Source organism: Tasmannia lanceolata, unplaced genomic scaffold, assembly GCF_043159265.1.
Source record: "Tasmannia lanceolata isolate RefF3 unplaced genomic scaffold, GAP_Taslan_0.1 ptg000003l, whole genome shotgun sequence".
Taxonomy (NCBI): Eukaryota; Viridiplantae; Streptophyta; class Magnoliopsida; order Canellales; family Winteraceae; genus Tasmannia; species Tasmannia lanceolata.
Window position 1 is genome coordinate 44762406 of NW_027518680.1, and position 22220 is coordinate 44784625.

Genomic DNA, 22220 nt, shown 5'->3' on the forward strand with positions numbered 1-22220 from the left:
CGGGTAAAACCCGACCCGCATCGACCCGACCCGAAAATAGCCTGGGTCGGGTTCAGGTTTCATGGGTTTCGGGTCGAGCCGGGTTCAGCATTCAAAAGCCCGCATGAATCTCGGGTCGAGCCGGGTTTGAAGGGGCCGGACCCGACCCGACCCGAGTTACATAAGTTATAGTATGTATATTTTTTTCTATTGTTAGTTAAAAGTTAAAGGGATAATTACATTTACACCCCCTCTAGTTTCTTGCACATCCACTTCCTCCCCTATGGTTTAAAACGTGACAAATACACCCTTGTAGTTTCAATTTGTTTAAGGTAGGCCCCCTTAGCTGAAGGTTCGTCCATAGATTGAAGGGTTAGGATGATCCGATGGAGCTGATTTTTTGGGCACACCCTAACTATGTCAGGACCCATCAAATGAACGCTTTGGATCATCCAAACAATGTGGGTCCACATTATTTGGATGATTTTTTGGTAGTGTTTGGATTCGGGTAGGGGCCCACATTATTTGGATGATCCAAAGCGTTCATTTGATGGGTCCTGACACAGATATGGTGTGCCCAAAAAATCAGCTCCATCGGATCATCCTAACCCTTCAATCTATGGACGAACCTTCAGCTGAGGGGGCAAACCTTAAACAAATTGAAACTACAGGGGTGTATTTGTCACGTTTTAAACTATAGGGGTGGAAGTGGATGTGTCAGAAACTAGAGGGGGTGTAAATGTAATTATCCCAAAGTTAAAAGTGAAAACCCACGCACCCCCACTGTTACTGTATGTGAGTGTAATTTCTGCTTCTATGAGTTGAGTTGATTCAAGTGTTTGATTCAGCATTGTTTGATTGTAATTACAACATTGTTTGATTATAGCATTGTTTGATTAAGTGTGATGTGAGTGTAATTACATCATTGTTTGATTCAAGTGTGATGTGAGTGTAATTTCTGCTTCTACGAGTTGAGTTGCCTTGCCAAACAAGAATTTTCCTTAAAAATTTGCGTCAACGTGAAAAAACCCGACCCGACCCGAACCGACCCGAGATTTATCATGGGTAGGGCCGGGTTTGGGAATCGTGGGTTTTCCGAAAAAAAACCCGACCCGACCCGGGTAGGGTTGGGTTCTCCAAAACCCGACCCGCCCGACCCGAGTTGCAGCCCTACCAATCACCACGCGTGCAAGAGAAGGAAAGGAAGAGAGAGAGAAAGAGAGAAACAATGCACACCACAATGAGGACACAAAGATTTATAGTGGTTCGGTCACAACTTGACCTACTCCACTCTTCCAAGTTTTGCTCCTTGGGTACTCCATTATTGTGAGATTTCAAGCCTAATCTCGAAGCTCTTACAATAAGCTTTTTCATTCTCAAGGGCCAAAGCGAAGCCCGTGGCACGAAGCCTTGGCAAGGGAATCAAACCCTCACACATGATTCACCTTTCTTCACAGGCCGAATCGGAGACCCTTTACATGAAGAACAAAATAAAAAATAAAAAATAAAAACTCTCTTGCCTCTTAATAGGCGGATTATAATAAATTAAGCTCACATTCACTCAAAGAAATAAACAAATAAAAACCCTATGGAGTGCCTCTTGATAACATGTAGAAATGGAAGATCAAAGAGGTTTTTAGCTTTTGAATTAAAAGGTTGAAGCTCAAAGAGAAATGAGATTTGATCTTTCTCAAAATGTTCAAAAGCTTGTAGAGATGGGTTTTAATGATGTATATAGAGTGTATTTGAAAATATGACCGTTTGGGGTAAAACTGTAAATAAACGGCTTGAAAAAGTCAAGCAGAAAATGCGTCAATGACTAGTTTGCTCGACCACGGCGGTCGACCGAGCTACAGCGGTCGCCTGTCCCTATCGAGCACCCTATTCTATTTTCAAATTTCTTACCGTCGCGGTCAACCGGCCACATGGCGGTCGCCCAGCGAGGGCTTACTGTTTGCTCAAAAAATTTGGCTCAAAAACCTATCTTGGTCGACTGACCCACGGCGGTCGCCTGCCCTAGACCAAATTGGATTGTTCTATTTGAAACAGAAGCACATCCACGGTCGCCCGATTTAACCCGGTCGACTGGACCGATAAAATTCGAGATGGATTAGATTTCAAGGTTCCATCCCGCAGTCGCCCGGCATAGCCCGGTTGACCGGCTCTGAGTGAAATTCCATTTTAACTTTAAATCCAGGGGCTTTTGGTCAATGATCTTTGGGCTTGAGTCCAAGGTTTTCAAACACATTTTTGGGTGTGTTGATGGTTTTCAAAGATGTAAAATGTTAAGTAAAAAACCATTTGAAAACCTTTTGAAAGTGGATTTAAACATAAAATCAAGAGGACTCCAAATATATTCTAAAAATAAGAACCTTGAGTCTTCTTGGAATATCTTGGCTCCTTTTCACTTTCTTGGACTTCTTCATCTTGGGTGAACATCTTGTCCTTGTCTTGGCTCTTGTGACTTGTCCTCCAATCTTCAATGCATGTTGAGGTACATGAGGTGTCACCATGGCATGTTCAACTCCAAGCTCCCTCTTGACACTTGCTTAGGAACTTGTGGGATCTTCATGTTGAGCTACTTAACTTGAGCATCTTCAAATGAGGATGACTCCAATGTAGGTGCAAGCTCTTAGTTCCTTTGATCCTTGATCCACAAGCTATGTGTTGTGAAGAGTTGTGTAATGGCGATTATGACATAAAAATCCTGCATACAACACAACACCTCAAAGCAACACATCAATCCGTAAATACTAATCAATTTGGTTTGCTAGCATCAAAATAAGAAGGTAAGATGAATGATTAACCCATGGGAACCCTTGGGCTTACATTAATCTCGTAGGGATCTTTAAAATCATCCCTTAGATTTTCACACAAAACTCCGACACTTTAATCTTCTTCCAACCTTCTAATTCATTGTTTTAGTTTTTCTTAATCACTTAAACAAACTATAAACATGGATCTTACCCGGATTTGCAGATGGAGGTTCCGCGGTCGATTCTCCAAAGTTGCTCACACGAAATTTTTTCTCTCACAGGACTGCAGAAACAATTAGGGTTGATTTATGTTCTGCAGAACTTTAAAGGATCTATAATTTCGGGTATTCACATTCTACGCCCCTCGCAAAATTTCGTCCTTGAAATTTAATTCATAATAACGTACCTGAGTTATTGAACAGTAAATGATATTTGTCTTTCATTTTCTCCTCCAATTCCCAGGTGGCCTCACGTTCGGAGTGATTTTACCATTCTACTTTGGCGTAAGGAATGGTACGTCGCCTGAGAACTTGGTCCTTGCGATCTACTATTCGAATGGGTCGCTCTTCAAAAGACATATCTTCTCGCATTTACACAATTGGTAGCTCGACAATGTCGTTAGGATATGGAACATAATTTCGCAACATGGATACATGGAACACATTGTGAAATTTTTTCCAATGCCAGTGCCAAGGCTAACCTGTAGGTCACCGCTCCTACTTTATCCAGAATCTCATAAGGTTCAGTGTACCTCGGATTCAGCTTTCCTTGGATTCCAAATCGCATCACCCCTCTAGTAGGTGACACTTTCAAGAACACTTTATCCCCAATTTGAAATTCCAACTCTTTTCTTCTGACATCAGCATAGCTTTTCTGTCGGCTCTGAGCGGTCTTAAGGTGTTCTCAAATTATTTGAATTTTCACTTCCGACTGTTGAACCAATTCGGGACCTAAAGTTTCTCTTTCACCCACATCATCCCAACATATAGGTGATTTGCACTTTCTACCATACAAGGATTCAAACGATGCCATTTGAATGCTGGCTTGGTAATTGTTATTATACGAGAATTCTACCAAGGGTAGATGGAACTCCCAAGAACCTTTCATATCAAGGGCACACGCTCGAAGCATATCTTCTACTATTTGAATTGTCCTTTCTTATTGTCCATCTGTTTGAGGGTGAAATGTCGTACTAAAGTTTGGTGAAGTTTCCATTTCCTTGTGTAAGCTTCCCCAAAATCAAGATACGAAGTGATAATCTCTATTTGACAATATGGATACTGGTGTTCCATGCTGTGGACCCCGATCCGAGATAGGCGGTGAGGGAACGAGTCCCTAACACCCTCCGGATCATCCACGTGAATAGAGAGCTCTACCAAGGAACTCTCAAAACGGATGCCACCCTCATAGCATAGCACGAGTGGCGATGTAAAAACGAAAGAGATATGTCTTGATCCGGAGCCAAGGCTCGAAACCAAGAAATACCTGAAATAAACTCAGAGTCGCCATCCATGGATATGCCATGGAACCCTAAAATCAAATCCTCTGTGCAATGGATAACCAGAAATATATATGGGTTCGTGCCTGGTTACGAATGGAGAAGGTCTGAGAGCAGCCCCAATTCGTCCGAGTGCAAGCACTTGGTCTCTTATGCCATTTTCATTAACTCCAAAGAAGTTCAGGTAAAAATCATGTGAAATGGGAACAATCCTCAGGAGTCGTCTACCTAAGCATGCATTTCCTGAGGATAAAGATAATAAGCACACATAAAATAAAATAAAAGATGTGTCTCCTAAGCATAGCTAGGTTATGAGCGACATGTCTAATGGGTGTCTAAGTTCTAATGTGCAAACACATGCAAGCTATATCTAAAGGTATAGGATCAATACAAAAAAAGTAAGAAAACACATCAAAACATACAATAACTACACAACAAATCCTAAGACTTTAAATGATTAGCCCGAGTCCTCGGATGGTCTGATATTCATCCAAAGAAGCCTACGTATCCCCGCCTCCACGAGAATCAAGGCAACGTAGTTCTTCGCGCCTATTCTAAGCTAGGATCCCTAAGACACCTAGACATCTATCCTAGACTCGATCTAAAAGACCAGACTAGTTATTAAAGTTTCTTGTACGATTATTTAAATTCCAGTGAATGGTGGATTTTAGGACACCCTATATGCCCTTACTAAATGCAGATTAGCCTTAAGCTAATGCAGGTGGTTCCTACAACCTATGTGTAACTAGGCTGTATTTCCTAAGGAAAACCAAAGGTGGACTAGCGTATCCTACTCTAGTCATCACTCGGCGATGTGGATTGCCGACTGATCGGACGGAGGCGCTCCTATAACTCTAGGACAGACCCCTAACTCTAAAACAAGCACACAACAGACAAACAAACAAACAACCTATCAAAAGAAACTCCTAACTCTGAAACTCTTTATCTAAGAGAAACTCCTAACTTTAGAGGAAGATCTTTTGAAAACAAGGTTTTAAAGGTTGCTTATTCAAAAGATTTAAAAAAATGCTATTTACAAAAGTTTGGCTGGACTTGGGATATAAATCCCAAGCTGCACTACGTACCTTGGAAGAGGATCAAGCCAACGTAGTTCGAAACGAACTTTCCTAATTACTACCTAACAATCCAAAAGATTTAAGGTTTTTAATGTTTTTCAAATATTTTTGACATTTTTTAAAGTTTTCAAATGTTTTTTTTTAGTTTCGAATTTCTGATATTTTTGGATTTTAAAATATTCCAATGCTTTTGGATTCTTAAATGTTTTCACCCTTTAAGGGGACACGCAAGCATAACCACAAACTAGGGCAAAGCCCTAAATCAAAAGGGGAAACCCCGAACAAACAACAAGCGTCTCAAAGAGACGAACCACAACACGTAAAGAAGTGCCCCAAGAACAGAGAAAACGAATCTAAGATCTCAAACAAGCAAAGCTCTAATAAGACTGAGTTAGTCTCTAATCAAAGTGGAATAATGACAACTCTAAAGGAGAAACTCCTAACTAATAACACTAAAGAGGGGTGCAAATAAGTCAGGGACTCTTTAATAAAACCACGAAAAGATGAATGAGTCAAAGACTCTCCTATAATACTGCTAAGCAAGAAAGCGTCAAAAACGAATGAGTCAAAGACTCTCTAATAATACCAACAAAGAGACGAAAGCATCAAAGATGAATGAGTCGAAGACTCTCTAATAATACTGCTAAAAGACGAATGAGTCAAAGACTCTCTAATAAAGCCACTAAAAAGACAAACGAGTCAAAGACTCTCTAATGAAACTACTAAAAGGATGAACGAGTCAAAGACTCACTCCAAAAGAAGGGGGACCTTTAACATGAGGCTGGATAAGCCTCCTAAAAGAGAAACTCACTATCGAGACAAAGCCTGTCCCCCTAAGAAGGTACGACTTTCCAGCGAGACAGAGTTTGTCTCCTCAAAGATGCAACTAAATTCTAATGAGACAGTGTGTGTCTCCTATGAGTTAATTTTCTATAAAAACAAAAAAGGAGCTCCCTAAGGGATAGATTCTAAAAAATGACAAGGCATGTCTCCGAAGGAGAATCACCTTAATGAGACCGAGGGTGTCTCCTAATGGGGCCAGATAACTCTTCTCATTGCCCTTGCAATGAGGAAGAGATGAAATACCATTCTAATGGTGTCTAAAAGACTAAGCAAAGGAGAGGTATGCTACTTAGGCTGAGCAAGTCCCCTAAGGATGGGCTTTGGCTAGCGCCTTCATCGCCCCGAAATAAATCCTCAAGATTTCAACCACAACACCTTTTCTTCTTCCGACAAATGCACCATCAAATTACAACCCCAAACCCACTACACTAAATTGCTCCCTTCTTATTCTGTTTTGTTCAGAAACAGAAGTAGAGCCAAACAGACCTCAAATTCATCCAAGGGGTATATCCAAAAATGAAATTAAGCATGCCCAAAATGTTATGGATACCCATGGCATTGAATTAGCAATACAATGAGCATCACTTGATGTACAGATTCAAAATCTCCAATAAAATGATTTGGTAACTCTCAATCACTTGGTACTCAATAAGAATCATTAGATTAAGCCTTTACCAGGTAGACATAATAAAGGTTTCTAAGCAGGCATGCGCGAGATTTCGAATAAAACTGATTTTCTGAGCCCAAAATTACTTGGTAGCAAGATAAAAAATTATGACGAAAAAATACTTCAATGAGTGATTTGCACAGATAAGCATAAAGAAAATCATCTAACGAGCAAGAACTCACTAACCAAATGTCATACAAAAATTTGCAGACTCGATAGAAAATTTTGACTAATCCAGAAAATTCGTACAAGAAAAATGAAAATCTTCCTTTGTATCTATTTTACCAAATAGTATGACAATATACCATCAAATGGAAGTCAGAATTAGAGATTCTACGCTATACTAATCAGTCACCAAAATAAACTAAGGAAAATGATCAAAAGCATTACCCGAGTCGGTTGAAATTGCAATGGTCAGGTGCTCTTCGGATCTTTGGTGCCGACACTGGAAACGATGGAAGAGAGGTCATCAACAAAGCTCGAACGTAGATAGATCGGACATGAAGGACAAGATCAGCAACTGATCTAATGGTGATTGAAGAACGAAAACGGTGCGAGATGACCAGAAATGGTGGATCTCGTCAAAAAATGCAGAAAAATGCCGGAACTCTACTCTTCTCTCGAATTTCTCAGATCTCCTTTCTCAGCTCTTTTATGAATTCTTCCTCAAAACTCAAAAAAATCAGAGATCACTTCTCCTTCTTCGGTGCCTCTACCATATCTCAAATCTAAGCAACAAATCTGGTTAAATAAAACAGATTTGATAATAACGATTCTCAACAGGGTATGATAGTGTAAAATGATCAGAGAGCGATGGATCTAGGACTTGGATCGGAAATACAATGAAATTCCGCCGATATTTGCCGGAATCAATGGCAATCTAAGAAAATAAATGAATCAGATGGTGAAGTGAGGAAGATCAAAGTGGTGGCGGACATAGAAGAAAGATCGGAGAAGAAGACTCGATTTCCTCACTCCCTCTCTCTGTTCTATCTTTGTTGTTCTAGCAAAAACCCCCAATTTTTCAACTAGATCCCCTTTTCGAAGCCTCAATTGATTTCTAATAACTGCGGAGGATCGAGCAACAAAAATGCCAAGAAGAAAATAATGGTGGCGACTTCTCTCTATCTCTTGTTTTTTTTTCCAAATCTGAAACCCCTCTCTGCAAAAAGAATTGAAATCCCCCTTTTCCATCTCTCGCTTTCTCTTTTTATCTCTCCCTCTCCCGGTCTCTCTCTCTCTCTCTCTCTCTCTCTCTCTCTCTCTCTCTCTCTCTCTTTCTTTCTCTACCTCTCTCTGCAAAAAAATGAGGCCTGATGGTTGAGGTAAACCGGTGGCAGAGGAGCTGGAGATGGAGGGTTGAGATGATCGGAGATGATGGTGGGAATGGGCAAAGGCCGGCCGGAGATGTGGTTCGCTGGTGTGGGTGTGGAGGTAAGAGATGATGGCTGTAGTGGCGGGGGCTTTGATGTGGGTTTTGATGAATGGAGGAGATTGCAGAGGCGAGGAGGGAGTGAGAAATTAGGGTAGGGATGGTTGGATTTGGGGATTTCTCACCGAAGAATATGGTAGCCGGATGAGATGATAGATGGAGGTGGGTTTCAATGGAGGTGGTGGCTGTGATGGATGGCGGAAATGGAAGAAGGTGAAGATGGTAGTGGTGGTGGTGATCGGTGGATGGCCGGTCGGAGATGGGTTTGGAGATTTTAAAAGAAAATAATGGGGGTTTCAAGGGAAATGGAGGTTTAGTGAAGATGGGAACATGGTGGCTGAAATGGGAAAGAAGGTGGTGGATGGCGGTTCAAGGTGTGGCCGGGTTTAATGGAGGTTGGCCGGCCGGAGTTGATGCCGGAGAAGAAGAACGGCCAAAATCCCTCCCTTTCTCTCTCTGCTTTCTCAGCTTTCTCCCTCTGGAAATCTGAGATTTTTTTTGTTTTTCAAAATCGCCTTCTTCTCTCCTTTCTCTCCGAATTTCAACGAAAATCAATTCCTCCTTTTCTACAAAAAAAAATCATATATTTGCCTCCTTTTTCAGTGGACAACCCCCTTTAAGATGATTCACCCCCCCTTTCTACATCTGTACTGCGCACATTCTCTCGGCTCGTTGGCTAGGTGAATGGGTTCAAATCTCGACGAAATTTTGTGAGGATCTGGACGGGACCCTAATCTACGCTAGGGTTAAATTTGGGGCACCTACTCACTCATTGGACAGGGTTTTGCACAATTAATACGAATTTGGGTCTGGTCAAAATGGGGTGTCTACACATGCAACTTCACAATTTCCTCAACATATAATTTGGTTAACTCATCAAGGGTCGTGCCAGTCTTAATAGTAGGAAGTGGGATGACTTGGTCAGTCTATCAACAATTACCCATACTGTATCATTGCCCTTTTGTGTCTTTGGAAGTCCAGACACAAAGTCCATGGTAATCCTTTCCTATTTCCACTCCGGAATGAGCAAAGGCTTCAATGTCCTAGCTAGTCTCTGATGTTCCCCTTTTACCTGCTGACAGGTCAGGCACTGGGATGCATACGTGGCTATCTCTCATTCATGTTGTTCCACCAGAAGTTTCTTTTTAGATCTCGATACATTTTAGTACTCCCTAGATGGATTGAATAACCTGAACTGTTGGCCTCTTTCAAGATTTCCAACTTCAATTCAGAATTGTCTGGCACACAAATCCGACTACCAAATCGAAGAGAGCCATCATCATGAATCTGGAATTTTGACTCTGCTTCGGTTCCCAACCCATCTCTAATTTTCTGCATCTGAGGGTCATCCTTTCGAGCAATTCTAATTCTTTCCAATAATGTAGGTTACACCCGAAGGGCGGAAATGAGTGCGAGTTTATCATAGCAAAAGATTTCAATCTCGGACCGTCTCAAATCTTCAAGAATGTGTGGTTGTGAAGTAATAAGAGCCGCCACATTCCCAGAGGACTTTCTACTCAAGGCATCTGCCACGATGTTAGCTTTCTCAGGACAATAGCTAATGGTCAAGTCATAGTCTTTCAGAAGTTCCAACCATCTACGATGCCTCATATTCAACTCTTTCTGAATGAACAAGTACTTTAAACTCTTGTGGTCTATAAAGATCTCAAAAGTTTCACCATAGAGGTAATGCCTCCAAATTTTTAATGCAAAAACAACCGCTACTAGTTCCAAATCATGAGTGCGATAGTTTTCTTCGTAAGTTCTAAGCTGTCGTGAGGCATAAGCAACAACTTTACCATCTTGCATTAATACACATCCCAACCCCTTCTTAGAGGCATCACTATACACCGTAAATCCCTTGCCACTAACTGGTAGGGTAAGAATACGTGCTGTAACTAACCGATGTTTCAACTCCTAAAAACTCTTTTCACATTCTTCTGTCCACGAAAAGAGAACTTCCTTTCGGGTCAGTCGGATTAGAGGAGCAGCTAGGAGAGAAAAGTCTTCTATAAATCTTCTATATTATCCTGCTAGCCCTAGAAAATTTCTAACTTCTGCTACATTGTTTGGTCTTTCCCATTGTACCACTTGTTATATCTTCTTTGGATCAATTGTAATACCATCTTTTGATACTATATGGCCTAGAAACAATATATTATCCAACCAAAATTCACACTTCTTTAGTTTGAGAAACAATTTCTCCTGCCTTAACACTTGCAACACAAGTTTAAAATGATGCTCGTGTTCCTCTCGACTATTGGAATACACCAAAATGTCATCTATGAATACCACAACAAATTTATCCAAGAAGGGTCTAAATACTCGGTTCATCAAATCCATGAACACTGCTAGGGTGTTTGTCAAACTAAATGGCATTACTAGGAATTCGTAGTGCCCATACCGAGTATGAAACGCCGTCTTAGGTACATCATCTGACTTTATTTTCAATTAGTGATACCCTAATCACAAATCTATCTTGGAGAACACACAAGCTCCCTGAAGCTGGTCAAATAGGTCATCTATTCGAGGTAAGGGGTACTTCTTTTTCACAGTTACTCGGTTCAGTTCTCAATAGTCAATACAGAGTCTTGTACTCCTGTCCTTCTTCTTTACGAATAAGACAGGAAATCCCAACGGAGACACACTGGGTCTAATGAAACCCTTTGTAAGCAACTCTTCTAACTGTTCTTTCAATTCTTTCATTTCAGTTGGGGCCATACGGTAAGGGGCTTTAGATATAGGGGCTATACCAGGTGCTGAATCAATAGTAAACTCTAACTCTCTATCTGGAGGTAGATTAGAGGGGTCTTTAGGGAAGACGTCAGAAAACTCTTTAACTATAGGTATATATTTGATTGTCAAATCCTCACTTGAGGTTTCAATTAGAGCCACCAAATAAGCTTCACACCCTTGCCTTAACAAATGACCCACATGCATAGCAGACACAAATTTGGGAGTAGGTCTGGCACCTGTCTCTTCAAAACTAAACTTTTCCTTATTAGGAATCTAAAAGACCACAGTTTTTTCGCGACATTTTACAGTAGTATAATGGGAAGACAACCAATCCATCCTTAAGATCACATCAAAGTCATGCATTTGCAAGACTATCAATTCGGCCAATAATTCTCTTTCTCTTATTCGGATTGGACACATTCTACATATTTTGTCTGACACCATACTTCCTCCAATAGGAGTACTCACACTCAACTCGGACTCCATAGGCCTACTAATAATATCATGCATATCAACATATTTTGCTGAAATAAAGGAATGGGTAGCACCAGAATCAAATAAAAATGAGCAAAAGAAGAAGCAACATGTAAAATACATGAATCCACGGTGCTAGCCTCTTGCGCATCCTGCTCTGTAAGGGGTAAACAAGCGAGCTGGGGCTCGCTGTCCACCTATCCTCTGCTGCCACGTAGATGGTACGGGCATGGGTCGGCTCTGGATGGTCTGAACTGGCTGCGTTGATGCTTTCATAGTTTATGGCCCCTGAACTGTCTATGCCTCATCAGCAGGAATCGAACATTGTGCAATCTTGTGGCCTTTCACATCGCATCTAAAGCAAGCCCCAAGGTTCCACCTGCACTGGGCATCTGCATGAGCACCACTACAATGGGTGTACTTTAGTTTGTAGTTCTGGTTTACTTCTGAGTTGGCACGGCGTGCTCCAAAGTTTCCTTAATTCTTGATTTTTGCACCAGTTCCTGGCCGTACAACTTGACCACCAAAGGATCGATTCTGTGATGCCAACCCACTATTCTAAGTATTCTGATTGCCATTCTCTCTACTTCTTTTCTTCTTATTCTGTAGAAAATTTTCCCGTGATTCTTTATTAATAATCTCCACTCGTCTAGCCCGGTCTACTAAATCATTGTAATCTTCAAAACGGGGTCCTGTAGTCCCCTTTCGAATATGTAAGGGGAGTCATTGTTCAAACTTATTTATTTTAATGGCCTCATTAGGGATAAGCTCAGGAACATATCTTGATAGTTTGTCAAATTCAATCTCATACTCTTCCACCGTCCTTTCACAATGAGTTAGTTGAATGAAGTCCCTCTGCATCTGATAAAGCGTACTGTGAGGGAAATATCTATCCAAAAATTCTGCCCTGAAATCTGCCCAAATGTAGGGCTCCTCTATGCTTTCATTCAACTGTACTATCCCCAGTGAAGGGCATTTCCTTCCAACATGTACTCAGTATATCTAATCTTCTTTGCATCTCTAACACAATTCATAGCGTTAAAAGCTTTCTCTACTCCAGAGAGCCAAATCTCAGCATCATGCACATTTGTGGCACTTGTAATGATCCTGGGTGCCAGTCTCATAAACTCAGTAATCCCTTGCATCTGGTGGGGCCGATCACTTGCAGGGTGTTGTTGTTGAGTAGGAGGTGGTTGTTGTTGTCCTTGGCGGTTTATCAATCCCACCATGACACGTATAAGGTTCTGAACCTCTCCTTATTTGAGGTTAAGGTTTTATCCCTGAAGGTTTGTAGTTGTAGCCAGATTGACTACTAGTGGTGGATCTTGAGCTCTCTGATCCTGCTGCTCATTCCTTTGTCCTTGTTGAGGATTCTGTTGTGGATTCTAAACTTCTTGATCCTGATTTTCTACTTGTGGCTGCTAAACATTCACTTGTTCATTCTGTTGAGGGTGTTGTGCCTGATTAATATGAGGTCCTCTTGAATTGGGTTATTAACATCACCACCCTGTTCTGCCATCCATTGGAGATCTCGAGTGTGGGTTCCTAGCCTCCTGCGGGTTCCAAATCCGGCACGAAATCCTCTAGCGCCTTGAATTGCCATCCTATACTCCAATAAGATAGCTCTAATCAGAAAATATTATATACGTTCAATGTTTACTATATTTCAAACAAGTCTAATCCTCCCATGGAGCTCTAATCTATTCTTTTATTTCTATATCCTGTCACAAAATTCGATGCCTCTCAGGCATCCCCAAGTGCACCAAAGTCTGTGACATGGTTCTCGTCGAGCGACAAACCCATGTGTTATCTGAGCGACTCGGTACACACAAGTTCATCAAGTGCTTCCTAAGTTGCTCCTTGATTACCCAATCTCACTCTTATGATCTTATTCAATTTCAACTAGGACCTAAAGCCTAGGCGCTGATACCATTTTTCTATCATGCCCCAAACCACCTTCCATGGCTTGGAACACAACAACACCACATACTTGTAAAGTTACCTTCACAAGCATGCAAGGCCAGCAAAATACAGAACCATGCTCAAAATAACTAAATTCAAATAAAACTATTCATTCATAGATTATTTAATCTATTTATAGTCAATATCCATCTTCTCTGAACCTGATACTAGAGAAATAAAGTAAATTCACAATCAACTAATACTCACTAGTAGATCTAAATAAAGTAAATAAATGAATCTTTAAGTGATTTCCCTCACCGCTTAAGTCTCCTGCTGGAATCACATCTCGAGATCTGAACATAGGAAATAAGGGTGAGCTAAATGTGCTCATGTGATGTAATAAGAAACTATCCTAACATATATGGCATCAAAGGCTAAGATGTTCAATAAGCTATAGGGCATTCAATTGTGATATTAAATGGTAATTCAAAAGAGATATCAGATTCGGAAGTAAGGCAAACATTCAATTTGGTATTCGATATGGGTGTTGAATTCAATAATTCAGAATTCTTGGGATATCAATACTAGCTTTGTTTATTGATTCGATCGCTATCTATAATCGACAGGTAATTGTGCACTGGCCAGTGGTATCTAACTGCTAAATGTATTATGCATTCCCCATTGGCTAAGGGTCCAAAAATAAACTTAGCTTCCCAAGAAAGGCTATTCAATAAATCAACATTCAAAAGGTGTTCAATATTCGATAATGTAGGTATCAAAGGTTCAATAAGAGGGTTATATCTTATTCAATAGGATTCAACGTGATTTCACAGTTCAATAGGGTTGCAGGCATAAATAATCTCAGATGGCTATGAAAATCGATAAATTTATACAAACAAACATTGGTAATGACAAAAAAGGATTTAGGAAAAACCCATCAGAATAGTCCTTTATTACCCACCTTGAATTTAGAATCCAAAGAAAGTTCCAAAGAAAAACTTCAATTCCCTACAATGGTTATCACATAGGTATCCATTGTCAATAATTGTTGTTTTTATCCAATTTTAATCAAGAGGGGTATCATAGGGATGGAATCCCAACAATACGGGTCTAAAAAGGTAAGCCGAAACACTTGGTTCGAAATCGCAAAACCCCAAAGCAACATCTCAATTTCTACAGGGTTCGGACATCCGACTGGGGTCTTCGGACTCCCGACCAAACACCTTCGGACATCCGAACAACCCTTCAGACATCCGAATACCATTCTTCGGGCGTCCGAATATCGCGGATGGGTTTTTCCTTCGAATGTCCATATTTCACCCGAATTTCCATAAACTTAGAATTTTCTATCTCCTTTGCTCGGACTCCGTTTTACGTGTGGTTGGATTCGATGGACTCATATCGATGTGAGGAATTCATCTAACACAATTTCACACTCCAAAATCCTTAGATTTATTTACCAAAAATTAATTTAAACTTTTAGGGCATAAACAAAATACCCAAATCTTAGGGTTCTACTTCAATTTCTTAATCTCTTAGGGATCTATAAATTCATCCCTTAGATTTTCACACAAAAATCCAACACTTTAATCTTCGTCCAACCTTCTAATTCCTTGTTTTAGTTTTTCTTAATCACACAAACAAGCTATAAGCATGGATCTTACTCGGATTTGCAAATGGAGGTTCCGTGGTCGATTCTCGAAAGTCGCTCGCACGAAAATCTTTCCCTGCCAAGGCTGCAGAAACAATTAGGGTTGATTTATGTTTCAAAGAGCCCTAAAGGATCTATTTATAGTTTTCAATTAGGAGTCCTAACCCTAATAGGATTCAAAAGACAAAAAACGCCCTCCCCTTTCAAGGGTGGACGAAATTTTAAGTGGGGGTACTTTTGGGCAAAAATTTCCGGTATTCACATAAGCACTGAAAATCGGAAGTCGATTTCAACAATAGAATGTAAAACCAATTTTCCTCAGAATTCTGCAAGTCCGTGGTACCAGACTCTGGTGGCCTTCTTCAGCGTGGCCGGAAAGGCTTGGCACATTACCGCGTCAGGTGCTCCATGAAGTAACATCATTGCCTTGAAAGTCTTTAGATTGTCGACGGGGTCTGCCATTCTGTCGTACTATTCGATCCGAGGCATTTTAAGTACCTGATGTGAGGGAGCCTTTATGATACCATTTGTGAAGGGTGGACCGCTTGTCAACTGTAGTTCATCCGTAGTGTGTTTCTCCTTTAGTATTACACTGATCTTTTGATCTATGCCCTCGATTTTCTTGTGGACATTGGCATTCTTTAAGGTCGGCCCTTTAGTACAAGCCGTGGTGAAACTTAGTCGGGACTCTAGGCGGAGTCAGATCTGGTGTCTGCATTCCTCATGAAGGACGGTTGGTCGTCCTGATTCAGCTCTGAGCCTTCATGTTATGAAGGCTTCATCTTTCTCTGCCAACCTTTTCACCAGGTCGGTTAGGGTTGCAACTTGCCAGGCTAGCTCAGTGGCCTGACCTATTGTTGCTACAGCCTCATAGCGTTGGGCTGACGGTTCTAAGAATTGAGCCTTGAAGTAGATCGCTCCTCGGCTCGGAGTGAGATTCTTGAAGGGTATTGTGGTTTCTCTTCCTCGGTACCATGCTCAGGACATCTCTTCTCTATTCCCCACGAGCGACGCTAATTAGTTGCTCCTGAAATCTGAACCGGGCTCTTAAACTGTGCTGAGCTAGCACATAGAAGAGCGTCGAAAAGAGGATTTTAGTTGGACTCCAAGGGAGACTCTGCGATGCCAGAGTCAGGAGAAACAACTATATGAGCTGAGGTCTCTGCGAAGATGAGAGCTTTGAGAGGGATTGATTTGTTGTGTACCTTGGAGTTTGATCTCCTTTTTATAAAGTAGAGTTCTAGGCAGGAAAAGAATCTTGCCTTTGCATGAGTCTCTCTTGGTTGGGCAAGTTACTTATAATTTCAGTTTCTGTGTTTATCCTCTACAAGGGCTGCAATTTCCTTGGTTTCTATGGCTTCCAAATGCATCAAAGAATCACCCTTTTGCCTCTACCACCCATTGAATCTCTAGGTGCCATGTGTCAGGTTCCGATTGGTTGTCAAATTTTACCCCAAACACATCTTATTATGAAAACATGGTTATCTACCAAAAAAAAAAAATTGTTCGTGTGAATATTAGTAGCTTAAATTAAATAACATTAGGAGCACAAATTCGTGACAATGAGATTCCTAGTTTGTTTAAAGTATTAAATTATAATCCTAACCGAGAGTCGTGAAAATCCTAGAGATCACAGAACTTGTTGTCTCTAAACACCCTTAAATATAATATACTTTAGGGTCAAAGAAATAAAGAATTGGAGGGCCATCATCTCTAAAATTCTGTACAACTCACTTGGAGACGGAGGCTTCAAAGGCAACACGTGAATCAAGAGGAGGCAAAGAACTAATGTTGGTCATGTTACACAAGGAACACTAGCTATAACTACTCTAAGCACTTATTTTGTTCATGTTATGCTGAATGTGTCTGTTAAATTTAACTAATAAAAGTCCATAAAAAATAACGAGCTTTAATACACGAGTTGTAGCACTACTCTATGCTCATGTAATATTGGGATTGCCGCTTGATTTCCTTACATGTTAATAGTCCACGAAAATCATAATCCAGAGGGAAGTGATACATTCACCTCTAGTGTATTTATAATACTCTTTTTAGACTGCAATGGGGTGGCCCGGGGGACAAATACGGGCCAAGGGAAATGACATATTTGCCCCGTGTTTTACTTGGGACACCCTCCCTAGTGTAAAAAAGTTAGGGGTGAAACTCAAGTCGGTTTGCGTTGGGTTGAGGCCAACCAGAGCCTGACCTGAGGATCCATTTACTCAAACGGAACCCAACCTGATTTCTAGCACGACAAGGTTCAGCCCTACCAGTACCCGAGTTGAGCCCAGCCCAACTTGAGTTTTAAAGCTAACAAAAAAAAAATTGATAAAAGATGTCGTTTTTCACTCGGGTTGGGTTGCCCAAGCCCTCAACTCAACCCAGGTTGGGAAAACTCAACTCGAACCCGAACCCAGCCGTACTCAACACAACCGTACCCGATTTTTTTTTTGTTCAGGTTGAACCGGACGAGTTCGGGTTGAACCCTACCTGAGTAGCACCCGAGTTGTCATATATACACTAGATGGGGTTGTACCAAGTAAAAATTTGGGGCTAGTATATCAATTCGCACATCTAATCTAGAACAACAAAAGGTCTGGCCGTACCCTAAATAGGGCCTTGAGACTTGTACCGAGTGCCATGAAAATATAAGCCAACCATCGGACCATCTGGATCATACCCCTCCGGCCTCCCCATGGGCAGTAGGTTGTAGCCTTGTAGGACAGCCACTAATTATTATTTTTTATTTATTTTTAATCTCCTTATTCCTTTTCCATTACATATCACTAGCCCACAAAATGGACGGTCAGAGAGAGAGAGAGAGAGAGAGAGAGAGAGAGAGAGAGAGAGAGAGAAGAAGAAGTGGGTGTAAACTGTAAAGTGGTTTGAGGTTCTCAAAATTCAAAATAGAACAGCTGAAGGTAATCATCACCTGTAATTTGATTTGATACGGGGAGAGAGAGAGAGAGGGAGAGGGAGAGAGAAAAACGTACAGTAAGGGCATTATCGTAAAAAAACTCTACATCAGTCATTTACAACTCTCCCCCCTTGACAGGTGATTGTCGTATCAAAGCCCTTTTTTTTGTCATTTTCTTTTTATAATACTCTTTTTAAACTGCAATGGGGTGGCCCGGGGAAGAAATACGGGCAAGGGAAATGATATATCTGCTCTCTTTTTTTTACTTGGGACAGTCCCTGTAGTAGGAAATGATATATTTGCGCCGCGTTTTACTTGGGATAGCCTCCCCAGTGTCAAAGAGTTAGGGGTGCAACTCAAGTCGGGTTGCGTTGGGTTGAGTCCAACCCGAACCTGACCTGAGGATCCATTTACTCAAACTGAACCCGACCTGATTTCCAACACGAAAAGGTTCAACCCGACTCGAGTTGAGCCTGGCCCAACTTGAGTTTTAAAGCTAACAAAAAAAATTGATAAAAGATGTCGTGTTTCACTTGGGTTGGGTTGTAAGCCCTCAACTTGACCCAAACTCAACCCAAGTTGGGAAAAATCAACTCGAACCCGAACCTAACCCGAACTCAACACAACCATACCCAATTTCTTTTTCTTATGTTCAGGTTGAACCCGACGAGTTCGGGTTGAACCCTACGTGAGTAGCACCCAAGTTGTCATATATACACTTGATGGGGTTGTACCAAGTAAAAATATGGGGCTAGTATATCAATTTGCATATCTAATCTAGAACAACAAAAGGTCTGGCCGTACCCTAAATAGGGCCTTGAGACTTGTACCGAGTGCCATGAAAATATAAGCCAACCATCGGACCATCTGGATCATCCTATCATACGCCTCCAGCCTCCCCATGGGAAGCAATGGGTTGTAGCTACGGGTGTAAATGGATATTCGGAAATTCGATTACCGTCCGCATCCGAATCCGTTTAAAGCAAATATTATCCGAATCCGTTTCAAGCGGATATTATCCGAATCCGTTTATGAGATATCCGGCTCTTAGCGGATGCGAATCTGGTAAATGGTATATCTGATCCGTTTAACATCCGAATCCGAGAAGTAAATCCTTTTTATTTATTATTAATATCATTAATATTTATTTTTAGTAATGACACACTATCTTTTGTTTCTATAAGAAAAGTGAATATTCTTTTTAGAAAAAAAATATAAACACAAAAATAGCCCAAACCCATTCCATCAAAATAGCCCAAACTCATTCCAACATATACAAAAAAAAAGGAAAAACCCAAAGACCACTACCAACACTATCATCCACCCCCATCGCCTCCCTCTCTCTCTCTTTGCCTTTGTTTTAAAAGGAAGAAGATGATCTCATATATTTTAGGGTTTGAGAGTTAATTTTGTGAAGAGAATGTAGAGGTCTAGTTTTAAGGTTTGGAAAATCAATTCGAGTAAGTAGGAGAAAAAAGATAAAGTGCTGCAATAATGTTCGAATTTACCAGATAAACAGATAGGGATAATATCCGAATTCGAACAATATCCGACGGATACGAATTCGGTAATAGATATTAAATATCCGTCGAATCCGAATCCGAATCTGAATTCGGATAGTGTATACTATAATCGAATTCGGATATAGCCATATTCGCTCCGAATTCGATCTGTTTACACCCCTAATTGTAGCATTGTAGGACAGCCACTAATTTTTTAATTTTTAATTTTTTTAATCTCCCTATTCCTTTTCCATTACATATCACTGGCCCACAAAATGGACGGTCCAGATCATTTCCTCTTCTCTTATTCTCTTGCCCCACTTTACATGTTGTCATGTTCCATTGTCCGGTCCCATCCCTTTCACACGCACAAAGGAACGCACCCCGAGGATTCCTTCAACGCGCCCATGAAAGAAAATCGATAAAATCGACCCACCCAGCTTATAAAATTCCCAAAACCCTCAAAACCCAGTTCAGAAAAAGCAAGAGAATAATAGCTAGAGTTAATCCCTTAAAGCCATGAAGAAACTATACGGAAAGGGCAAAGTTCATCCATCAGCCCAGACCCATAACCAAATTGACCATCTTGCCCTTCTAACCATCCTTCCGGCGACGATTCTAACCCTAACGGCAGCTCTCCGGCCGGAAGATCGAGAGGTTTTGGCTTATCTGATTTCAAGCTCCGGCAACTACTCCGGCAATCGGAAAAACACTCAAAAGATAAAGAAAAAGAGGGGAGTAGAACACCCACCTTTGTTTCACTGCAACTGTTTTCGGTGTTATACTAGCTTTTGGGTAAGGTGGGATTCCTCTCCAAATAGACATTTAATACATGAAATCCTCGAAGCTTTTGAAGAGAGAAGTGGGTTCGCTAGAGAGAATGATGAAGTTTTGAACGGTCGAGATGAGACCCTTGATTCGGGAACGGTGGAGATTGATTCAGGTGAAGTTGATGGAGTTGAGAATGAAGGAGAAAAGGGTCCGTTGAGGAGATTCGTTAGTTTCATTGGTGAGAGTATTTGGGGTGTATGGAATCAATAAAAACCAGGTGGGTTTTTTTTTTAATCTTTACTGTGTTTTGTAAAAAAAAAGGGGGGGGGGGGGGGGCGGGTTTAAGTGCACTGATGTTGGCACTACCATGTTTTGATAATTGCACTAACTCACCTTGTTCTTTATTTTTAATTTGCTGTCGATAGCTTTTTGGGTATTGAAGTAACCTTTGACACCTCATTAAATAATAACAGACAAGATGAGTCAGTGCAATTAGCAAAAACATGGTAGTGCCAATATCAGTAGCTTATTTTAATTCTCTTTTGCTGTATGGAGAAAAGAGAATGCATGAAATAACCCTTTTTTGTAGTAAATAATGTAATGTTTTTATTTGCAGTTTTGTGAAATGGAATTGTATAAATTTTTGCGAAATATAGTTTTGTGAAATTTCCTAGCAAATCCCTTTTTTTTTTTTTTTGTGGGTTATCTTTTATTTTCCACGCTTTTCATATTTATAGATTTTTTTTGCTGCTGTGCTTTGGTCCCTATATTCCTATTTGTTTCAAGTAACTGAGAAGTGAGAAATGCGAAAAAGGGCATAAACTGTAATTTACATAATAATTATTATTTAGTGAGAAAATGAATTTTTATTCATTAATTTACGAAAAGTCACGCATGCCATCCTTGAAACTGTGCATCGTTATGTGATTAAAAAAACAAACAAGCCTTAGCTCTTAAGCATTGTAAATTGATACGCACGTTAAGGTTATTTCAGTCTTTTCCTGAATATATTCTCACCATATTATTATATTTTGTCACGGGTGTCTTGGGTAGCGGGGACGGCAAAAGTAATTCGATTAAACCGAGGGTTAAAACTTAAAATAACCATTAAATGCCAAGGCATTGATACTCTTTTGTGGTTGACGTAAATACCCATTAGATAAAGGTTCCTATGGAAATAATTTTTTGGGGCACAACTTATTTACGTTGTGTTCCATCACATGGAGGATGGAGGGTTTGGATCATCCTATAGTTTTTTGGGTGATTTTCACATGGAGGGTTTGGATCATCTATAGTTTTTTGGGTAAATCACAACAATACTTTTAGGGTAAATCACTGTAATGTTCTAAAGAGTTTGAAAAATTACCTGAAAATGCTAGTTGTTTTAAAAACTCGTATAAATGGTACTTTTGCATTAAAAACATAATTCATGGACGAAATTGCCCATGGCTTTGACTAATTTTGGCTCCGAGTAACTCATTTTTGGCTTCGAGTAACCTGTTTTGCCTTCTAATACTTATTTTGGTTTCGAGTAACTTTTTTTTTGCTTCGAGTAACCCATTTTTGGTTTCGAGTAACTCATTTTTGGCTCTGACTAACCTATTTTTCGCTTCGGCTAAGCATTTTTGGCTTCGACTAACTTTTTTTGGCTTTGCGTTAACTGTTTTTTTTTCTTCGACTAAGCATTTTTTACTTCGATTAACATATTTTTGGCTCCGACTAACTTTTTTTTTTGTTTGGACTAACTCTTTTATGGCTTCAAGTAACACACCCAATTTTGCCTTTGAGTAACTCATTTTGGCTTCCACTAATCTAATTTTGGCTCTGAGTAAGTATTTTTCGCTTTAACTAACCTATTTTTGGCTTTGACTGAGCATTTTTTGCTTTGACTAAGGTTTTTTTTAGCTTTGACTAAGCTATTTTGGGCTTCGACTAATCTATTTTGCCTTCGGCTAAGCAATTTTTGCCTTAGACTAGCAATTTTTTGGCTTCGATCTAAGCTAGTTTAGGCTAAGA

At 40.4% G+C, this 22220-nt stretch overlaps 1 protein-coding gene across 1 annotated transcript; it reads left to right on the top strand.

Moving 5' to 3' along the window:
- The first annotated feature begins 19834 nt into the window (after positions 1-19834).
- Positions 19835-20524, top strand: LOC143862484 (uncharacterized). Its single transcript, XM_077373540.1, has one exon. It carries the CDS (start codon positions 19953-19955, stop codon positions 20472-20474), a length of 522 nt encoding a protein of 173 aa, XP_077229655.1. The 5' UTR covers positions 19835-19952; the 3' UTR covers positions 20475-20524.
- Positions 20525-22220: the final 1696 nt, after the last annotated feature.

Excerpts from the sequence above, each read along its gene's own strand:
- LOC143862484 (XM_077373540.1), top strand. The coding sequence starts at position 19,953 with ATGAAGAAACTATACGGAAAGGGCAAAGTTCATCCATCAGCCCAGACC.